A 15,817-nucleotide genomic window follows, 5' to 3' on the forward strand; every position below is an offset into this window, starting at 1 on the left:
AAAGGTCTCTTCCCTTAATAATAAGCAACAGGGCATCCTAATTAAGAGGATTCTACTCTATTTTCAGCTCTACAGCAGAGCCAAGCTACAATTTTACGCGCACAGAAAAATTCTCATCCATTTTTCTGGTCAATCTGTTTTATGACTTCTGTTTGAAATAACGATTCAATCCCAGTTCATATGTACTGTAAATTCCCATTAGATGGAGCATAGGATACATGCACAAATTATGGAAGTTTTCATTTCAGGCTAAGGGAAATATTCATTTTTACAGCAAACCGCAGAATAACTGGCATCATCCTGGAAACCATTCTGTCGGGATCCAGTTACGTTTTTGAATACTGTGTTCTCCTGCTGAGATGCTTCTCCACTGTAGGCCCAAGCCCAGAAAAGTAAAGGGCTGATGAAAGTTGCTGTAACCGCCAAGATTTTTCTACACTGGAATGGGGAAGTGTTCCTGTCCCACTGACATTAATGGCAAAATTCCTTTTGACTTCACTAGGAGCAGGAGCAGGAAGTCTAGCCTGCAAACACTTCTGCACATGCTTAGCTTTCTGCACGTGAGCATCCTAGTGGGATAGACTTTGATGGGGTTAGGTATGATCAGTGTCAAGCTGACAGCCCCTTGGGTACTCCAATCTATCTTGTCACCTAGGCAAGGTTGGCTTTGTGACAGATGGTCCCTTATACCAAAAATCACAATAATATTCAGGTTACTCCCTGTCCCAAAGGGACCAGTCACTTACCCCAGGTCAGCTGTACCTTAGATCTCACACGAAAGAAAATGCTTGTCACCAACCCTATAATAAAAGATCTAAAGATTTATTAACTAGGAAAAGAAAATAAGAATTATTTACAAGGTTAAAGCAGGTAAACATTGCATACACCCAAATGAGTTAGTCTTAACTTTCAAAAAGTAATGAAAGCTTCTATAATAAGCAAGGGCTATAAGTCCTTTAGAGCTAACCCAGGGCAAGCACTGGGGATCTTTTGCTTATGCTTAGTTCTCTCACAGTCCAAGCAAGCATAAAAAATACAATTCCTTCTTGTTAGGGCTTTTTATTCCTTTCCCCCTTCTGCATAAAGTTGCAAATTCAGCTCTTGGGAGGAATTCAGTTGAAAGTCTCCTCTTCATGGGGAATGTGGGGAAGAGAGCAATGCACAAAGTCTTTTGTCTTCTGATGGCTCATGTGATGTTGATGGGCCTTATTGTGCTGGGCAAGAGATAAACATCTCCTGTTGGAAACTAGTATTTCACACTTGTTAATGCATCTGTCCTGTCTGGTGACTTACAGTTAAAGAGCAAACACTTAAATATTACCTTATAACGTGGGATGTAGGTATTATCAGTCAGATTAATGCATGCAACAAATTGCAAGCATTTCATAAAGTCTAGACGCATTTTTATAACTCTGATATCTGTTTTAACAACACTAACACATAGGTGAACCAGACTGATTCCAGCTATGTATTTGTCAGTGTTCAGTTGAAACCTAGGGGCCTTGGCATGAGCTGGCTTGTAGCTTCTGCACTTCCACATTCTGGGAGGTGACAACTCCAGTGACTTGTCCAGAAGTCAATACATCTTGCTCAGAAGGCAGTATTCTCTTTTCTGCCCAATCATTTGCATGCAAGATTTCAATTGTTATACCTTTTCCATAGATTAATTTACCATTGGTAATTCTGGAAGGGTATGAACTGGAGCCCTCATATCCTTGATAATTTTTCTACAAAAGAGAGAGGAGGGGTTTTGTTTGTTTCCTTGAAATACAGAATAGTTTGAACCCTAGCTACAGGAGAGTCAAGTTGGATTCTTAACAACCTGGGTGTCTTGTGGGAGCAGGCCAGTATTGCAGAATTGTGTTCTGTACTGTAGGACTGTGCTCATGGATGTTGCTTAAGACATTTAGTTGACTTGATGAATTATTGAAGTTGACATATAGTCTGTGCCTTGGCAGATGGGAAGATGATAGTTTGATTGATGATTTGGAAGCCGATGGTGTTTTCAGATTTCTGCATGATACAGTAACTCTGGTTTTGAAGAAAGAGAGGGAAGGGGTTTTATTGATGAGATATCCTCCCCATCCTGACAGGTATGCAGACATAGCCCTGATCTTGCAAAGGCTTATGCATATACCTATCTTTACAGATGTGAGTAGTCCTGCTGTAAACAATAGGACTATTCAGGTGCTTTAAATTAAGCACATATGGAAGCATTTGCTGGGTTTGGGCCCAATTCCCTGAAACATCATAGTGCAGGCTTTTTTTGGCTCCTCACAGGTTGAAAATTGATCAAATATTTACTAAATAATTTTTGCTGCTGATTGTCATTAACTCTGTATATTTAGTTCAGCCTTGTTATGAATACATGGTATTACATACAAAAATTTCTGTTAAATTACCATTATTTAGGTTGCAAAGTCAAGCACTGGGAAGTTAGAACATGCCAAATTTACAGTTGCCTGTGCCACCCTAAATCATCTTTCTTGTGCACCCAGCCTGTGCATTGAATGAGGCAGGGGTCCTGTGGGGAAAAATAGTATATCATTCTGTAATCAAAATCACAGTACATACAAGGAGCATGGCATGCATGGGCAACCATAATTCTGGCATTTCCTAACTATTGAGAATGTTGCAAGCAAAATAAGGTTCTGTTAATGTCGTTTTTTGTATGTCATTGCCTAGGAGTTTTTCAAGGACAAAGGTGAAAACAAATTATGTTATGTGCAACTGTAATAATACTCCCCTTCATATATCATCCACTGGGCTTGAACTCTGAGCCTTAAACCCTACAGCACGGATTACTACAACCTGAGGTAGAGAGCTAACCACATTAGCTGGCTACAGGAGAGTAGAGTGTTATCCTAGAAACCTATCCTAGAATATGAGGATGGGATGCTGTTGCCCTGTGCTGGGTCCAGGAGAGGAGGAGGGGAGTCTAGCCTGGCCTCTCTTCCTCCTGCCAGAGAGAAAGAGAGACAGAAATACTGGGATCATGTGCCAGGTTGGGAAGTGGAAAAGAGATTTTGGGGGAAGTTTAGCTTGGTGCTCTCTCACATTGCCCTGCCATCCCTAGCCACAGCTTCTGGCAGCTCCCAGACATTCCCAGTAGAGTGTCTGCTGTTGCCTTGGCAGAAACATAGGCCAGTCTCTTTAAAATGTTCAGTGATTTTTGGCAGGCTGACAGAATTTTGTGGTGTGTGGGGGAATAGTGATTTTTAACACTTTTCAACTCTATTAAATCCAAATGGAATGACATGGGACAAAGAAAAGGCACATCTGTAGTGTATGGGGTTTTCCTTGCAGGATATCATATGTCTGCTGCAAACAATGGCGGTATTAATACTTATGAAAGAAAAGTCACAATACTCCTTTATAGTGGAAAGTGTAAGACAACACTTTTCTGAGGTGTTTCCCACTTAAACCATAACCACCCTCCTTTCTTTGGTCTTTATAGCATTGGTTTTGTCTATCTTATGCTGTTATAATAGTTTAGTCTGTTTTGAACAGTGCAGTGCCCTGCGCATGCCCCTAAAAAAAGGGATGCTTTCTAAATACCTTTTATTATTATTTAATGGGGGGAGGAGGGTTATCTCTTTAAGGTTTTAAATCTTTGCAATTCAGCACGAAAACTCAAGTAATTTCTCAACAGGGCTAGATTAAATATGGCTGCAGAGGCTTTTGTGTAATATGCTCCAAAAAAATTAGCTTGTTAGTTGAGGTACATTGTCTGATGTGGTTCAGTAAAGCAAAGCACAATAGTTTAGAATCGTGTTGATATGCCAGGATATTGCCACAGCTGATCAAGCAGAGTGCAAGAATTTCTAGTGCTGTTTTATAATCATGGATTTCACAGCATGCTTTCAAAACCCTGATTGGATTTGCTTTAATGGCTTTGCCTCATCTTAGATATTGCCTTTTTATTTATAAGAAAATAACTGATAACTGAATAACTTCACTCATAGCAGAAGGCACTACCCAGATCTGTTCTGTATTTTAGAATACGTGTGCTAGTCCTTGAAGTTAATACTTTTACTTGGCCCTGATTCTGCAAACTGCTCCACATGGGTGGACCCTGAACCTGTGCAGACCTCTGCTGACTTCCACTGGGCTCTGCTTAGGTGCTGTGACCTGCTCGTGCAAAGCGGTTTGCAGAATCAGGGCCTTATTTATGTATACAACTCAGTGAAAACATTGGGTGCTCTTTCAAGGATAAGCTTGTTAAGAGGCCTCATACATCACTACTTTACAACACATCAAAGGAATAGTATTGATTGGAGTAAATACTCAGTAAATAGTAAAGCCATGGAATGTAAAGTAGATGGCTTTCAGTAGTATTTTAAATTCATATAAACACAGATTTTAGCCTTTAAATCAGCACTCCATTAGAGTAGGCCCTAATCCTGCAATATGCTGCACACAGGGATCCATTCTCTTTGCAGTGTTGGGGGCATAGTCATTACCAGGGATCTCGGGGAGGAGGGAAGAGGAAGGGAGACTGAGTGTTTCTAATCAGAAACTCTATGATAGAGTTATGGTTTAAATCCATATCCATTCATTTAAAACAGCTCTGCTAGAATGTTGCCGTTATAACAAGATACAAAATATCTGGAATTGTAGGTAAAAAAACAAAAATGCTTGAAAGGTGGGACATTAGAAGGTTGTAGTTTTTAAAAAACACTCCAAAGTTTCAGAAAGTCTAGAAATACATACTTACTGTTCCAGTACCAACCAGAGCTAATAAAAGTGTTTGGGTGACTGGGGGACCCTAAATGCTTACAAACGTGGTGCCTACAAACCCTTCAGGGCTGGACCAGCAAGCTTGATTAATGTGCAGGCCCCCTCACGAGATAAAATTCATGATGGTTTTATGTAACAGTTCATTTTTTCCATAGCTAATAATTTTTCAGAGATAGCATAGTTAAATATACCCTTTTCCCTCAGTTCACCTTGAGGCCTGATGAATGCAACCTATTTGGAGGTTTTAGTCCAGTTTTACTTTTGAGATGCTGGGTCAGAAGGGAGCTTCACTAATTTACATCAGCTAAAGATTTGGCCCACTGTGTGCACTAGCAAAAAAGGATTAGACTTTCCAATATGGGACTCCTTGTCATCAGCCTCCCTCTGAGGGGAAAGGCATTGAAGAGTGTCTTCATACTGATGGAATGACTGGGGGTCAGCTTGCCATGTCTAGTCTAATTCTAGTCAGCCAGTCTGCTGGGGGTAGAGAAATTTGCAGTTGGCAGGGACTGTTGACTAAGTGGCAAAGGTTAGTGACTGTGTGCTGAGGGGGCAGCACATTATGAGAAAAGAAAAACAAAGGTGGGTGGAAGGCTGCAGAAAAAGGTAGTTGAAGGTTTGCCTGGGTTGTGTCTGCTGCCCTTTCAATCCTGCTACTGTATGGTCTGCCTACACTACAGGGCCAGCTGCGCCTCAGAGTTCCCATCTGTAAGGTGGGTAAACAGAAATGCCTACCTCCCAGTTGTGGTTGTGAGGCTGAATTAGAACTTCAGCACTCTGACAGCCATGCTATACTGTGTGAGTGCTTAGTATTAGGCAAACAATCTTTTTGTTACAGGGCATTTACTTTAAAGTTATTTAACATTTGAAAAAATAGTAATGTCAGAAATTTAAGTCAATTAATGTGAGTGAAGCTCAGCAGGCACACATCTCCCTTATGCAATCATATTTCTAATTACTGTCTGCATATTTTAAGCATTCTCTAATTCTTTGAAATACAGCTTTATTCAGGTAGTTTGCTGGTTGCTTGTCTTATTTTCTATTATTTTAGAAGCTGAATATGAATCTTTGCAGAAAAGCACACTATTTTCCCTCTTCTTTAGCTGTCTTTATTCTTTAAGTATTTAATAAAATGTTCTTTTAAATTTCCCTCTGCATTTACAATTGCAGTTGGGTTTATGGGTTATGAACGCAATGAGTTTTCAGTGTTCTAACGTTGTAATGAGCTCTTTAGAGAGTAAGCATCAGAGACTGGTAATGTGTTCCATGGATATGCAGTGGTGTCAAGTTAGTGCCGATTTGCTGAGGTAGCTGTTTTGGCTGAGCCACTGATTTTGTTCTCTGAGAACTCAGACATATGCTTCTTAAATTAAAGCCAAACTTGCTATTTTTTAAGATGCTGCTATTTCTAATGTGTTAATTCATTTTGTCTGCAGAGACTTTGCTTATGTAGCAAGAGACAAAGACACAAGAATTTTGAAATGTCACGTGTTTCGATGTGATACGCCTGCGAAAGCCATCGCAACAAGTCTGCACGAAATCTGTTCTAAGGCAAGTGGATTATAACAACTCATTCATTAACCTCGTGAATGGTTCTTAGAACTGGTACTATAATCAGCACTCTAAGTTGTGGCCTTATGCTGTTAGTCTGTGGCGCTAACAGTGAGAAATGTTACTCTAAGAGTTTGTAAAGGAAGGGGCTTGAGTGGTGTCAATAAACTATGGGAAGATGAACATTTAGATTTGAAGACCACAGTATCTGTTATAGATTTGACCAATGTGTGTATTAGCTTAAAGACTTTTTTATCTAATAAAGGGGAAGTATGAGGGTGGTCAGTGGGACAGTCGTAATTAAGGTTGCCAGGTATCCAGTTTTCAACCAGGATGCCCGGTCGAAAAGGGACCGTGGTGGCTCCCGCTGACCAGGTGGCTAAAAGTCTGGTCGGCAGCGCAGTGGGACTAAGGCAGGCTCCCTGCCTCCATGCAGCTCCCAGAAGCGGCCGGCATGTTCCTGCAGCCCCTACGCATAGGGGCAGCCACGGGGACTCCGCGCCCTACCCCCACCCTGAGCGCCCTTCCACAGCTCCCATTGGCCACGATTCCTGGCCAATGGGAGCTGCGGGAGTGGTGCCTGTGGGCTCAGGCAGTGCACAGAACCCCACAGCCCCTCTGCCTAGGAGCTGGACATGCCAGCTGCTTCCGGGAGCTGCCTGAGATGAGTGCTGCCCGGCCAGAGCCCGCACACCGAATCCCCTCCCACACTCCAACCCCATGCCAGGTCAGAACCCCCTCCCACACCCAAACTCCCTCCCAGAGCTCAGACCCCCTTCTGACCCAGCTGTGAGCCCCCTCAGGCACCCCAAACCCTTCATCCCCAGCCGGAGTCCACACCCCCTCTCATACCCCAACCCTCTGCCCCAGCCCTGAGCCCCTCCTGCACTCCAAACCCCCTCAGCCTCGGCCCCTCCCCAGAGTCCACACCTCCTCCCGCACCCAAGCCCAAAAGTGAAAGTCAGTGAGGGTGGGGGAGAGCGAGTGACAGAGGGAGAGGGGATGGAGTGAGGGGGGGCGGGGCCTTGGAGAAGGTGCAGGGAAAGGGGTGGGGCCTAAGGGAAGGGGGGCGGGGCAAGGCTGTTCAGTTTTGTGCGTTTACAAAGTTGGCAACCCTAGACTTGTAATAAACATTATTGGAAACAAATTGGAATGGTGAATAGTGTCATGGCTAAATAAAACAGACCTTTTTAGAAGTAATGGTATTCTTCTGGCAGCCAATGCGTGAAAAATCTGTTAGCGACACCATCAACTTAAAAATTTTTTTTTCTGAAGTTTTTGTACCTACTTTTGTTTCAAGTAATACATGAGATTCCTGTAACTGAAAGAGATTAGAGATAGACATTTCTTTATCATCAGTTGGTTTCCATTGTGCGTTTGACAAATTCTCTGTTCCCCTGAATGGTCAGTTAATCAGTGCCCTCTGTTTGTGTTGGTCTTTCCTTCAGTAGCAAAGCCTTTTACAAAATAGGAAAATCTGACTGAAAATCTGTAAAAATTGGCAGGGGACGTACCTGAGACTATTTTTAACTCTTATTGAAACTCCACTAGTTTTCAAGTTGATCATGTCCCTTAAAAAAAACTTCTTTGATTTGTTTTTTCTTCCGTTTAAAATGTGTCTATTTAAAGGGATGCTTCCAAAATAAAACACACATTTAGTTGTCTATCTTACTAACAGTACCTGGGATTATTAAAACTTTAAGTTTTAAAATTCAGGTTACATTTTGTGTCTGGAAGTATGCTTGTGTTTGCTTTGTACATTTTTCTCAGTTTGGAGAATGAAAATCAATGACGTTTGTTTCCTTTTTCTTTGTGGTCAATTTAATTGTCTGATTTTTTTTATTTTCATATTTATTTTGAGTTTTGCAGTCTTTGAGTTACAAACACTGCAAGCATAGTAGACAAATTGGCAGCTTGATTGATCGGTTATGGAACTGGGTGCTGTTATAACTATAGAAGCTAAAATAGAGGTACACTTAATGGTTAGCAAAGGTAAGGTACTGTAAACCACATTCTTCTGTTTGCTCCACTGCAAAATACAAAAGCATCCAAATGAAGCTGGAAGTTAACAAATTAAAATCTGCTAAAAGGAATTATTTGTAACACGATGATAAAATTGTCTTCTGGCAGTGAGTTCCACGGGTTTGTATAAAAGGCTTAAAAGAGAGCTTAGTAGGATTAAAAAAGAATTAGACATTTCTATATGAAAAATTAGAACATCCACAGTTACGTTATGTGGGTTAGGATAGAATTTTCCCCCAGGTCAGATTGACAGTGACCTTGGGGATTTTTTGCCTTCCTCTGGGTGCTTCCTCTCGCCTTCCTCACATCATTGTGGCCTGTGATATACAGGAGGTCAGACTAGATGATCTAGAGGTCTGTTCTGGCCTTTAGCTCTATGACTCCATATAACTTTAAACTTAAGGTTAGGGGTAATACACCTTGCCCTGAGCAGTGGCAGAAGTAGGTCATGGAACTGTACGAAACCTGGCAGTTCTGGCTGGGGTGGGTGCTTGAGGAGCTGCTGGGGAGTAGGTAGTTCCTCGGCTCTGGTGGGCAGGGAGCTGTTCAGGTAGCTGGAGGCTTAGTGCTAGGGCAAACCTGGTGCAGCTGGGTACAGCAAGGATGGGCTAAGAGAGGCTGGAACTGGTAATGGGCCCCTCATCTTGGACACATGGTGGGGGCCTGGTGCATACTAAGCGCGTGACATTCTCAGAGAGTGTCCTGTGGTCCCTTGCTTCACTGATGGACTGTGCATTCTTGGATTTTTCTCCCTGCAGGTTGTAGGATGCATAGCGGAAACCAGTGGAATTCTGGGATTTCAAAAAATCCCCTGATTCCACTCTCTGTCCCATGCTTACTCTCTCTCTGGGTGGGCTAGTGCCATTCTCAAATTGCTGATGGTGAACACAGACCTAAGAATGCTCTGTGCTGCTATGCTGGGCACAGAGGCTGTGTGAGCTTTATTTGAGCTCTTGGAGATGGGGGCTTTGGTTCTGGACTTTGCCTGCTGCACCCCCAAGCAGATGATGAGCTTGCAGCTGCAGGTCTTCGTGCGGCAGTGGCGGAAGGAGGACAAGATGAGGAAGACAAAGACAACACCTGGCAACTGCTACTACAGGAAGTCTTCCTGGAGCAGCTTCTCACAGTGCAGCCCTTTTTCTCGGCTCAGGAGGCCAGCATCAGTTGGTGGAGAGGAGGGTTCTGCAGACCTGGGATGACCAGGATGGCAAAGGCAACTTTCTTTGAAATCCACGCTAAACTAGCCACGGAGCTGCAGCAGGAGAGCACCACCATGCATTGCCCCATAGCTGTTGAGAAACGGGTTGCTGTTGCATTTAGCAGTTGGCCATCCCCTAACGTTTTCTGGCCCATAGCCAACCAATTCAGCATAGGGAGATTGACTGTTGGGACCATCGTCAAGCAGGTTGTACTGACAGCACTCATTCCCGTTGGTAACAATGGCTGTGCACACAGGGGGTTCCCAAACTCTATTGGGACAACTGGGGGGACCGTCTCCCTAATGTTTGCCAGGACTCAGAGTTTATAAACAGCTGCATATTTTCAGGCCTGACATTCAAAGTAAGAGGAACACTAGGCATCCCTGACAGCATTGCCCGGGCCATTCCTTTCTATTCCTTAGTGATGACCTTTATCAGCTGTACATCGAGGTGTTATCCTGGGGGTCGGGGGCGGGGGGGAGGATGGATTGTGAATGTTGCTGTTTGTCTTATGGGTGGTTTTCCTGTGTACCATGCACTGCAGATTCTTTGAGAGTGAATTTTAATGGTTTGTATTATTAAACAACCAGAAATAAACCTGTAATTAAAACAACAAGACCCAGCTTTTGAAGTGACACAGTGCAGTGGAGGGCAGCAAACAACAATATGGGGTGGTCCAGTTCACAGACGAGTGTATGTCTTGCCTCTGCCTCTTCTTGTTTGGCTGCCTTCCAGTGTTGAGTGGCTCAAAGGTTTCAGGGGTGTTAGGTGGCTCAAAAGAGCTGGGCTCCCAGGGCAGTTTCTCTCACAGCGTGAGCTTGGGCCAGGGAGGGGAATGGCATCTGAGAGCCTGGCTACTGAGATGTGGCAGGGAACATATGTAGGTGTTCCCAGTACCCTGTATTGTCCAGGGGTTGCAGAATATGGCTGGGTCTTTGCTGAGGGCACTGCGTTGTATATGTGCCTGCTAGCAGCATGGACTGCAGCCAAACATTCTGCTTCTATATTGCCTCCAGGAGTTGCCTCTGCATGTTCCCCTCTTTCTCTGCAATGTCTCTGGCTACTGCAATGCTCTCTCTGGGTAGCATCCTGTCTTTCCCTCTCCAACCTCAAATACAACCCCCAGGGCTCCATATTTTTTCAGTTTTGAGGGGGAGTCTGCTATGTAGTCTGTGAACATTGTCTCCTGAGTTCTTCGTTTCTTCCCCCTCAAGTTAGGCAGTCACTCAGCTGTTGATAAAGGCTCTGTCCTTGAGGATCTGGCCACTGCAGGTATCGTGGCTGGGAGAGGAGGGGGGGGAAACCCAAACAGTTATTGTTCATGTTCCAGAGAGGCTATTAATGCATTTTTTCAACATTTACGTCTGTTTTCCCCTCTCTGAGATTCTTCCCAGTCTTAGGGGCACTTCAGAGATGGTATGTGCATGGAAGCTAGATTGGGATTTTTGCAACTGGACTTTGGAGGCTGGGGATGGAGTCAGGGGGGAGGTTGGGAATTAAGTTCCTGGTCTGTCTTTGCAATCTAGGCTATGTCTTGAATGTTGGCGCAGGCTGAGAATTATGTTCCCCGTCAGTCTTTGCCTCAAACTTGTAAGACAACTCTGTGAAGCCGGTGAACTAAATCTGGGCATCCACTCTTTAGCAGTTCGGATGAAATATTGTCAGGACTAGGTGCTTTATCATTTCGTAACTGTTTGATGGCAAGTATCTCTTCCTCTAATGTGGTAGGTCTGTTTTCAGATCAGTTCTCTTTTTAGATTAAATTGTAGTCTACATTTTGGGTGGGAATCTCCTCATTAATTTGCAAAAATGTTCACACTCACACACGCATCGATATCCTGCCAGTATTTTCCATTTTTGTCCTTAAGTGGCAGAAGCCGCAAGAATGAGCATCCAGTTATGACCTTCAGTGTCTCAAATACACATTTCTGGTCATGTCTTTCAGAGGTATCGTCTACACACTGCACCATGCTAATCCACCGCTGTTCCACTCGTTCAGAAGATTGGAAAAGGAGCTGTATCATCCCTTTTTTTCAAAAAAGGGAGAGTGTTCAGCCTGCTCAAATTATAGGGGAATAATGCTGCTGTCAGTCCCAGGGAAGGGGTTTAGGATCATTCTACTGAACTGGCTGAAATACCGTATCAGTCCAAAAAGAAGAGGCAAGCAGTGAGATTTCTGTACCGGTCAACCTACCATCCAGACTGTATGTGCTCTGTCAAATGTATTGGAAAATGACACGAGCAACAAAAAGAAGTTAACATCACATTTGTAGATTTTGCAGCCACTTTTGACACAGTGCATCCATCAGCACTGTGGCTACTGCTATGCCAGTATAGGGCGCCGAAGGACTTAGTGTGGCAAGTGGAGGAACTGTACCACAGTACATTTAGTGGTATGAGGGTCAATGGTTGTATTATAGACTGATTTGGGGTAGATTCAAGGATACGCCAGGGATGCGTTCTCTTATCCACATTATTTAATGTTCTGATAGACTATCCGATGTCAAAGCTGACTGAGGCCAAAGCAGGAGTTGTGAAATTTTAAAGACTCATCTTCAGAGGATCTCGAGAATGTGGATGATATTGCCTTACTTGGTGAGCCTACTGATCAACTACAACAAATCCTGGAAGAGCTGTGAAAAACTGCAGAATCTATGAAACTTAGGATCAGTGATGATAAAACCAAAGCTATGCATGCCTCCTGTAAAATAGGAATGAATAACTTGATGATGCTTCATGTAAATGGCAATGATATAGAATGGGAGAATCGTTTTATCTGTCGGGGTAGTCATTTGATGGCAGGAAGTTCTATCACCGAAAATGTCACATGTTGGCTCAGTCTTGCATCAGTGATATTTCAGTGTCTTCTAAAGGCCCCTGGGCTGCAGGATGTCTGTGTGATAGCTAAGATATGAGTGTTCAACACAGTAGTGATGACAATACCGTTAGGGCAGAAACGTGGCCATTAAAAAGTGTTGAGGAGAGGAAACTAAACAGGTCTCAGTATCAAAAGTTCCGGCATATTCTTCATGCCCATTGGTTTGATTTTTATCACAAACTTTGAGATACTTACATGATCCTGGCAAGTTGCAGTCCTGCATCGGTTGACAAGAGGATGGCAATGGTGGGGCCATGTACAACTTCCAGAAGAAGGTACACTTTTACAGAAGGTTTATGGAGCTAAGATTGAAAGAAGTAGAACATGAGGCCAACCATGAAGGGGAAGATGCAACTTTGAGGGATTTAAGAAGTCTAAATTGTCCCATACTGACTCTTGCTGAAGGAAGAAGACTTGCAAGAGACTGTTCAAGCTGGAAGTCCATTCTTTGTGCCACCACAGCTACATCATAGCCATGAGAATCTGCTGCTGCCACTCGCTTTGCAGTTTAGACTATGCCTTGAAGACTATGGGGTGTTGGGAATTATGTTCCTGGTTTGGCTTTGCAGGTGCTTCTGTGGTCGTGGAGGGTTAGTGGGTGGGTATCTGGGAGTGAGCTGGATGCTAATCCCTTCTTCATCCCCTTTAAGCTGTCCTGACTCTCAGTAATATTACACTGAGGTAAGTGACTAGGAAACAGAAAATGGCCTTATTCAAAAAAGCAAAGGGCAGACCAGCGAGCTATGCTGTGAAGTTATTCACCAAGATGGTCTCCTCTGAAGTGCTGTAGGAGTGGAAGGGAATTATGAGCTATATTGCGGGCAGTTCCCATACAGCTACCCCACAGGGAGCCAGGAGCCTCAAGGCAAATGTCAGGAGGAAAACAGGTAGATGTATAGGTGCCCTTTACACCATGCGCTTGTGAACAGTTGATGGTTTGGGCTTTCCCATGAGACAGAAGCTGGTTGCCCTGTCAGACCAGCCACCATTTTGAGAATGTGTATGTGGGGGGCGGAGGCCAAATGAAGGGGGACAGAGAGGTCTGAAGGATGTGGGAACTGGAAATCAGAAAGGCTTCTAGCTCACATCCACACAAAGTGGGGCACTGGAACAGAAGTTAGCACAGCGGTATAGTGTAATAATAAATTGTAAAGGTCAATACTTACATGCCAAGGTTCCTTTGATAGGATCTGCCTCCTCAGTCCCGGGCTGGTTTGTGTCTGGGAATCAAGCTGGCTTCCAACATGGCCACCCTCAGAGTCCTGAGTCCTGAAGAGATCATGACTTTCTAGGGAGAGCTCTTCACTGCGCTGCTTGTGTTCTTCCTCCAATGACTCTTGTCGCTCATCCTCAGTAGGAGGTGGGAGAAGGGGGTACAGCTGTGCACAGGATCCACAACCTTCTTGGGTTTATAGCGGTGTAATTGTTTAATATCCTGTCCAGCTCTTCAAAAAATAGATCGCTTATATTTCCACACTCTTCTTACATCTTGGGTTGTTGTGTACAGTCTCCTGAGCTGTTTGCTCTTTATCTGGTACTAGTTGGTGTCCTTGTGGACAACTGGCTAGCAATGTCCACCAACACTTCTTTATTCTGGTGGCTGGCCCCAAGAGCTTGCTGGCCTGCTGCTTTTCCCCAGATGGCAGTGAGATCTAGGGTCTCAGCATGGCACCAAGCCGCTGTTAGAGCCACGTTGTAGAGGCTGCTGGAGTAATATTGCTGTAATACCAATATATTGGACTCCAGGAGTAAATGGTCTGATCCTGCCAGATGAAGGATATGTCGTCTTGTCAGTTTGACTCCAGAGCAGTGGGAGGGGACGCAGGTAAACAGATAGGTCGCTTATACATGTCTGCAAAGCAGTGTGGGATAGCAGTTGGAGAACGGCCAAAGTAGTGTGAAGCAGCATTGTGTGTATACTAACAATAGACCGCGTTCGCTAAGTTTGCATCCAACTTGAAAGAAGACTCCAGAGTTTGCGATAAATGTGGAGTTAGTGCACTCGAAGGAACGATGTTGCTTGTGCACAGGCATTTGTAGGCCAAACAGCCTGAGTTAGTGTGGATTTAAACCCCCGGTGTAGACAATCCCTCAATGATAGTTATGGCTCTGAGTCAGCTAAGCAATTAACTACGTTCTTACATACCACTGGATGGACTTGTTCTACTGAATCAGGGCCTTATTCCTAAGCTAACAAACTCTCATCAACAGCTCTCATTTTATCCAGCCCAGAATATGAATATTGCCTCATAAACAGAAAGCAACCTCAAGTATAATAATCACAAACCAAGGGAGCCACTGTGAGAGCCATGATCTTAGAGCAGGTGTTTCTGCCTCCAGGCCCTGTGCTCAGACCACTAGACCTCTCTGTAAAGTTTAATTAAAATGGCAGTTTGTTTATTACTAAGACATAAACAAAATGTAGTTGTACATCACACTCCAACACAGCCACGGTCACAGCGGTAACTTTTCTCAGGAGGGTAAATGTAAATAGGTAGATCAGAAATGTGCACGGGATGACAAGTGCCTCTTCCCTTTTTATTTGCATAGATTTATTTATACTTCTTTCTATCTCGTTCCTCACTACAGGTTTTGAATGTTTAAACTGCTAATTTTCACTTCACTTTTCATATCCGTGTGTAGCTCTAAGTCCCGCAAAGAGAGAACTGTAAATAAACCGAAAGAAAATTAATTTTAGTATCTCTTTTGGTCCTTTGAACTCTGACTGATTGCAGACTTCCCAGATTAGGGGTGTAATGAGAGTAGCAAGTGTATACTTGGAGTTGCTACTGTACTATATCTTGGGGGAAAATGCTGTTTTATTGCCGTCTTCTCCAGATTATGGCTGAACGGAAGAATGCTAAAGCTGTGGCTTGCAGCTCTTTACAGGAACGGACAAATGTCACCCTGGATGTTCCCCTGCAAGGTACTGTGTGCCAGAATTAACTTTATATTATGGTCCAGTTTTAGATACAGTCCCTTAATGTTGTACTGAACAAAAATTGAGCTGAAAGGAAGGCTAACAGTGTCTTTTAGACAGTGTATCTGATGATGTCACAGCAAAATACTTTTATTAGTAATGTTGACAGTAGTGCAATTCTGCTCAGTTATGGCAACTTGTTTATTTCTTCTGGTTTCTTTCAAAATATGTAAATTTCACAGCTCAGTAGTGGAAATGATATGCCAGATCTGCATAAAAACAAAATATTTCCAATTAATCAATGGGTTCAGAGGAGTTATAGCAGATCCAAACCCTTCCTGGATTTCAGCATCAATGTGAGCTTCAAAGGCTGATGAGCAAGCAAATCTTCCAGCCAACTGTGTGCTGCACCCTGTAGCGTGGGGTAAAAGAAAAATGGCTTTGTGTTTCTTTCTCTTAGCGTAATGGTTGATATGTTGAAAGCAGCCCAGGAGACTTACACACAGT

General features: G+C 43.5%; 1 protein-coding gene across 11 annotated transcripts in view; it reads left to right on the plus strand.

Annotated features, from left to right (window-relative positions):
* APBB2 (amyloid beta precursor protein binding family B member 2) overlaps window positions 1-15,817 on the plus strand; it is a 318,929-nt gene that overhangs the window by 291,111 nt on the left and 12,001 nt on the right. For all 11 annotated transcript variants that reach the window (XM_073342186.1, XM_073342194.1, XM_073342189.1 and 8 more), the window contains 2 exons: window positions 6,177-6,291; window positions 15,229-15,316. In XM_073342186.1, the coding sequence (XP_073198287.1) occupies window positions 6,177-6,291; window positions 15,229-15,316 (203 nt within the window). The remainder of the gene's footprint in view (window positions 1-6,176; window positions 6,292-15,228; window positions 15,317-15,817) is intronic.

Source organism: Lepidochelys kempii, chromosome 4 (assembly GCF_965140265.1).
Source record: "Lepidochelys kempii isolate rLepKem1 chromosome 4, rLepKem1.hap2, whole genome shotgun sequence".
Classification (NCBI taxonomy): Eukaryota; Metazoa; Chordata; order Testudines; family Cheloniidae; genus Lepidochelys; species Lepidochelys kempii.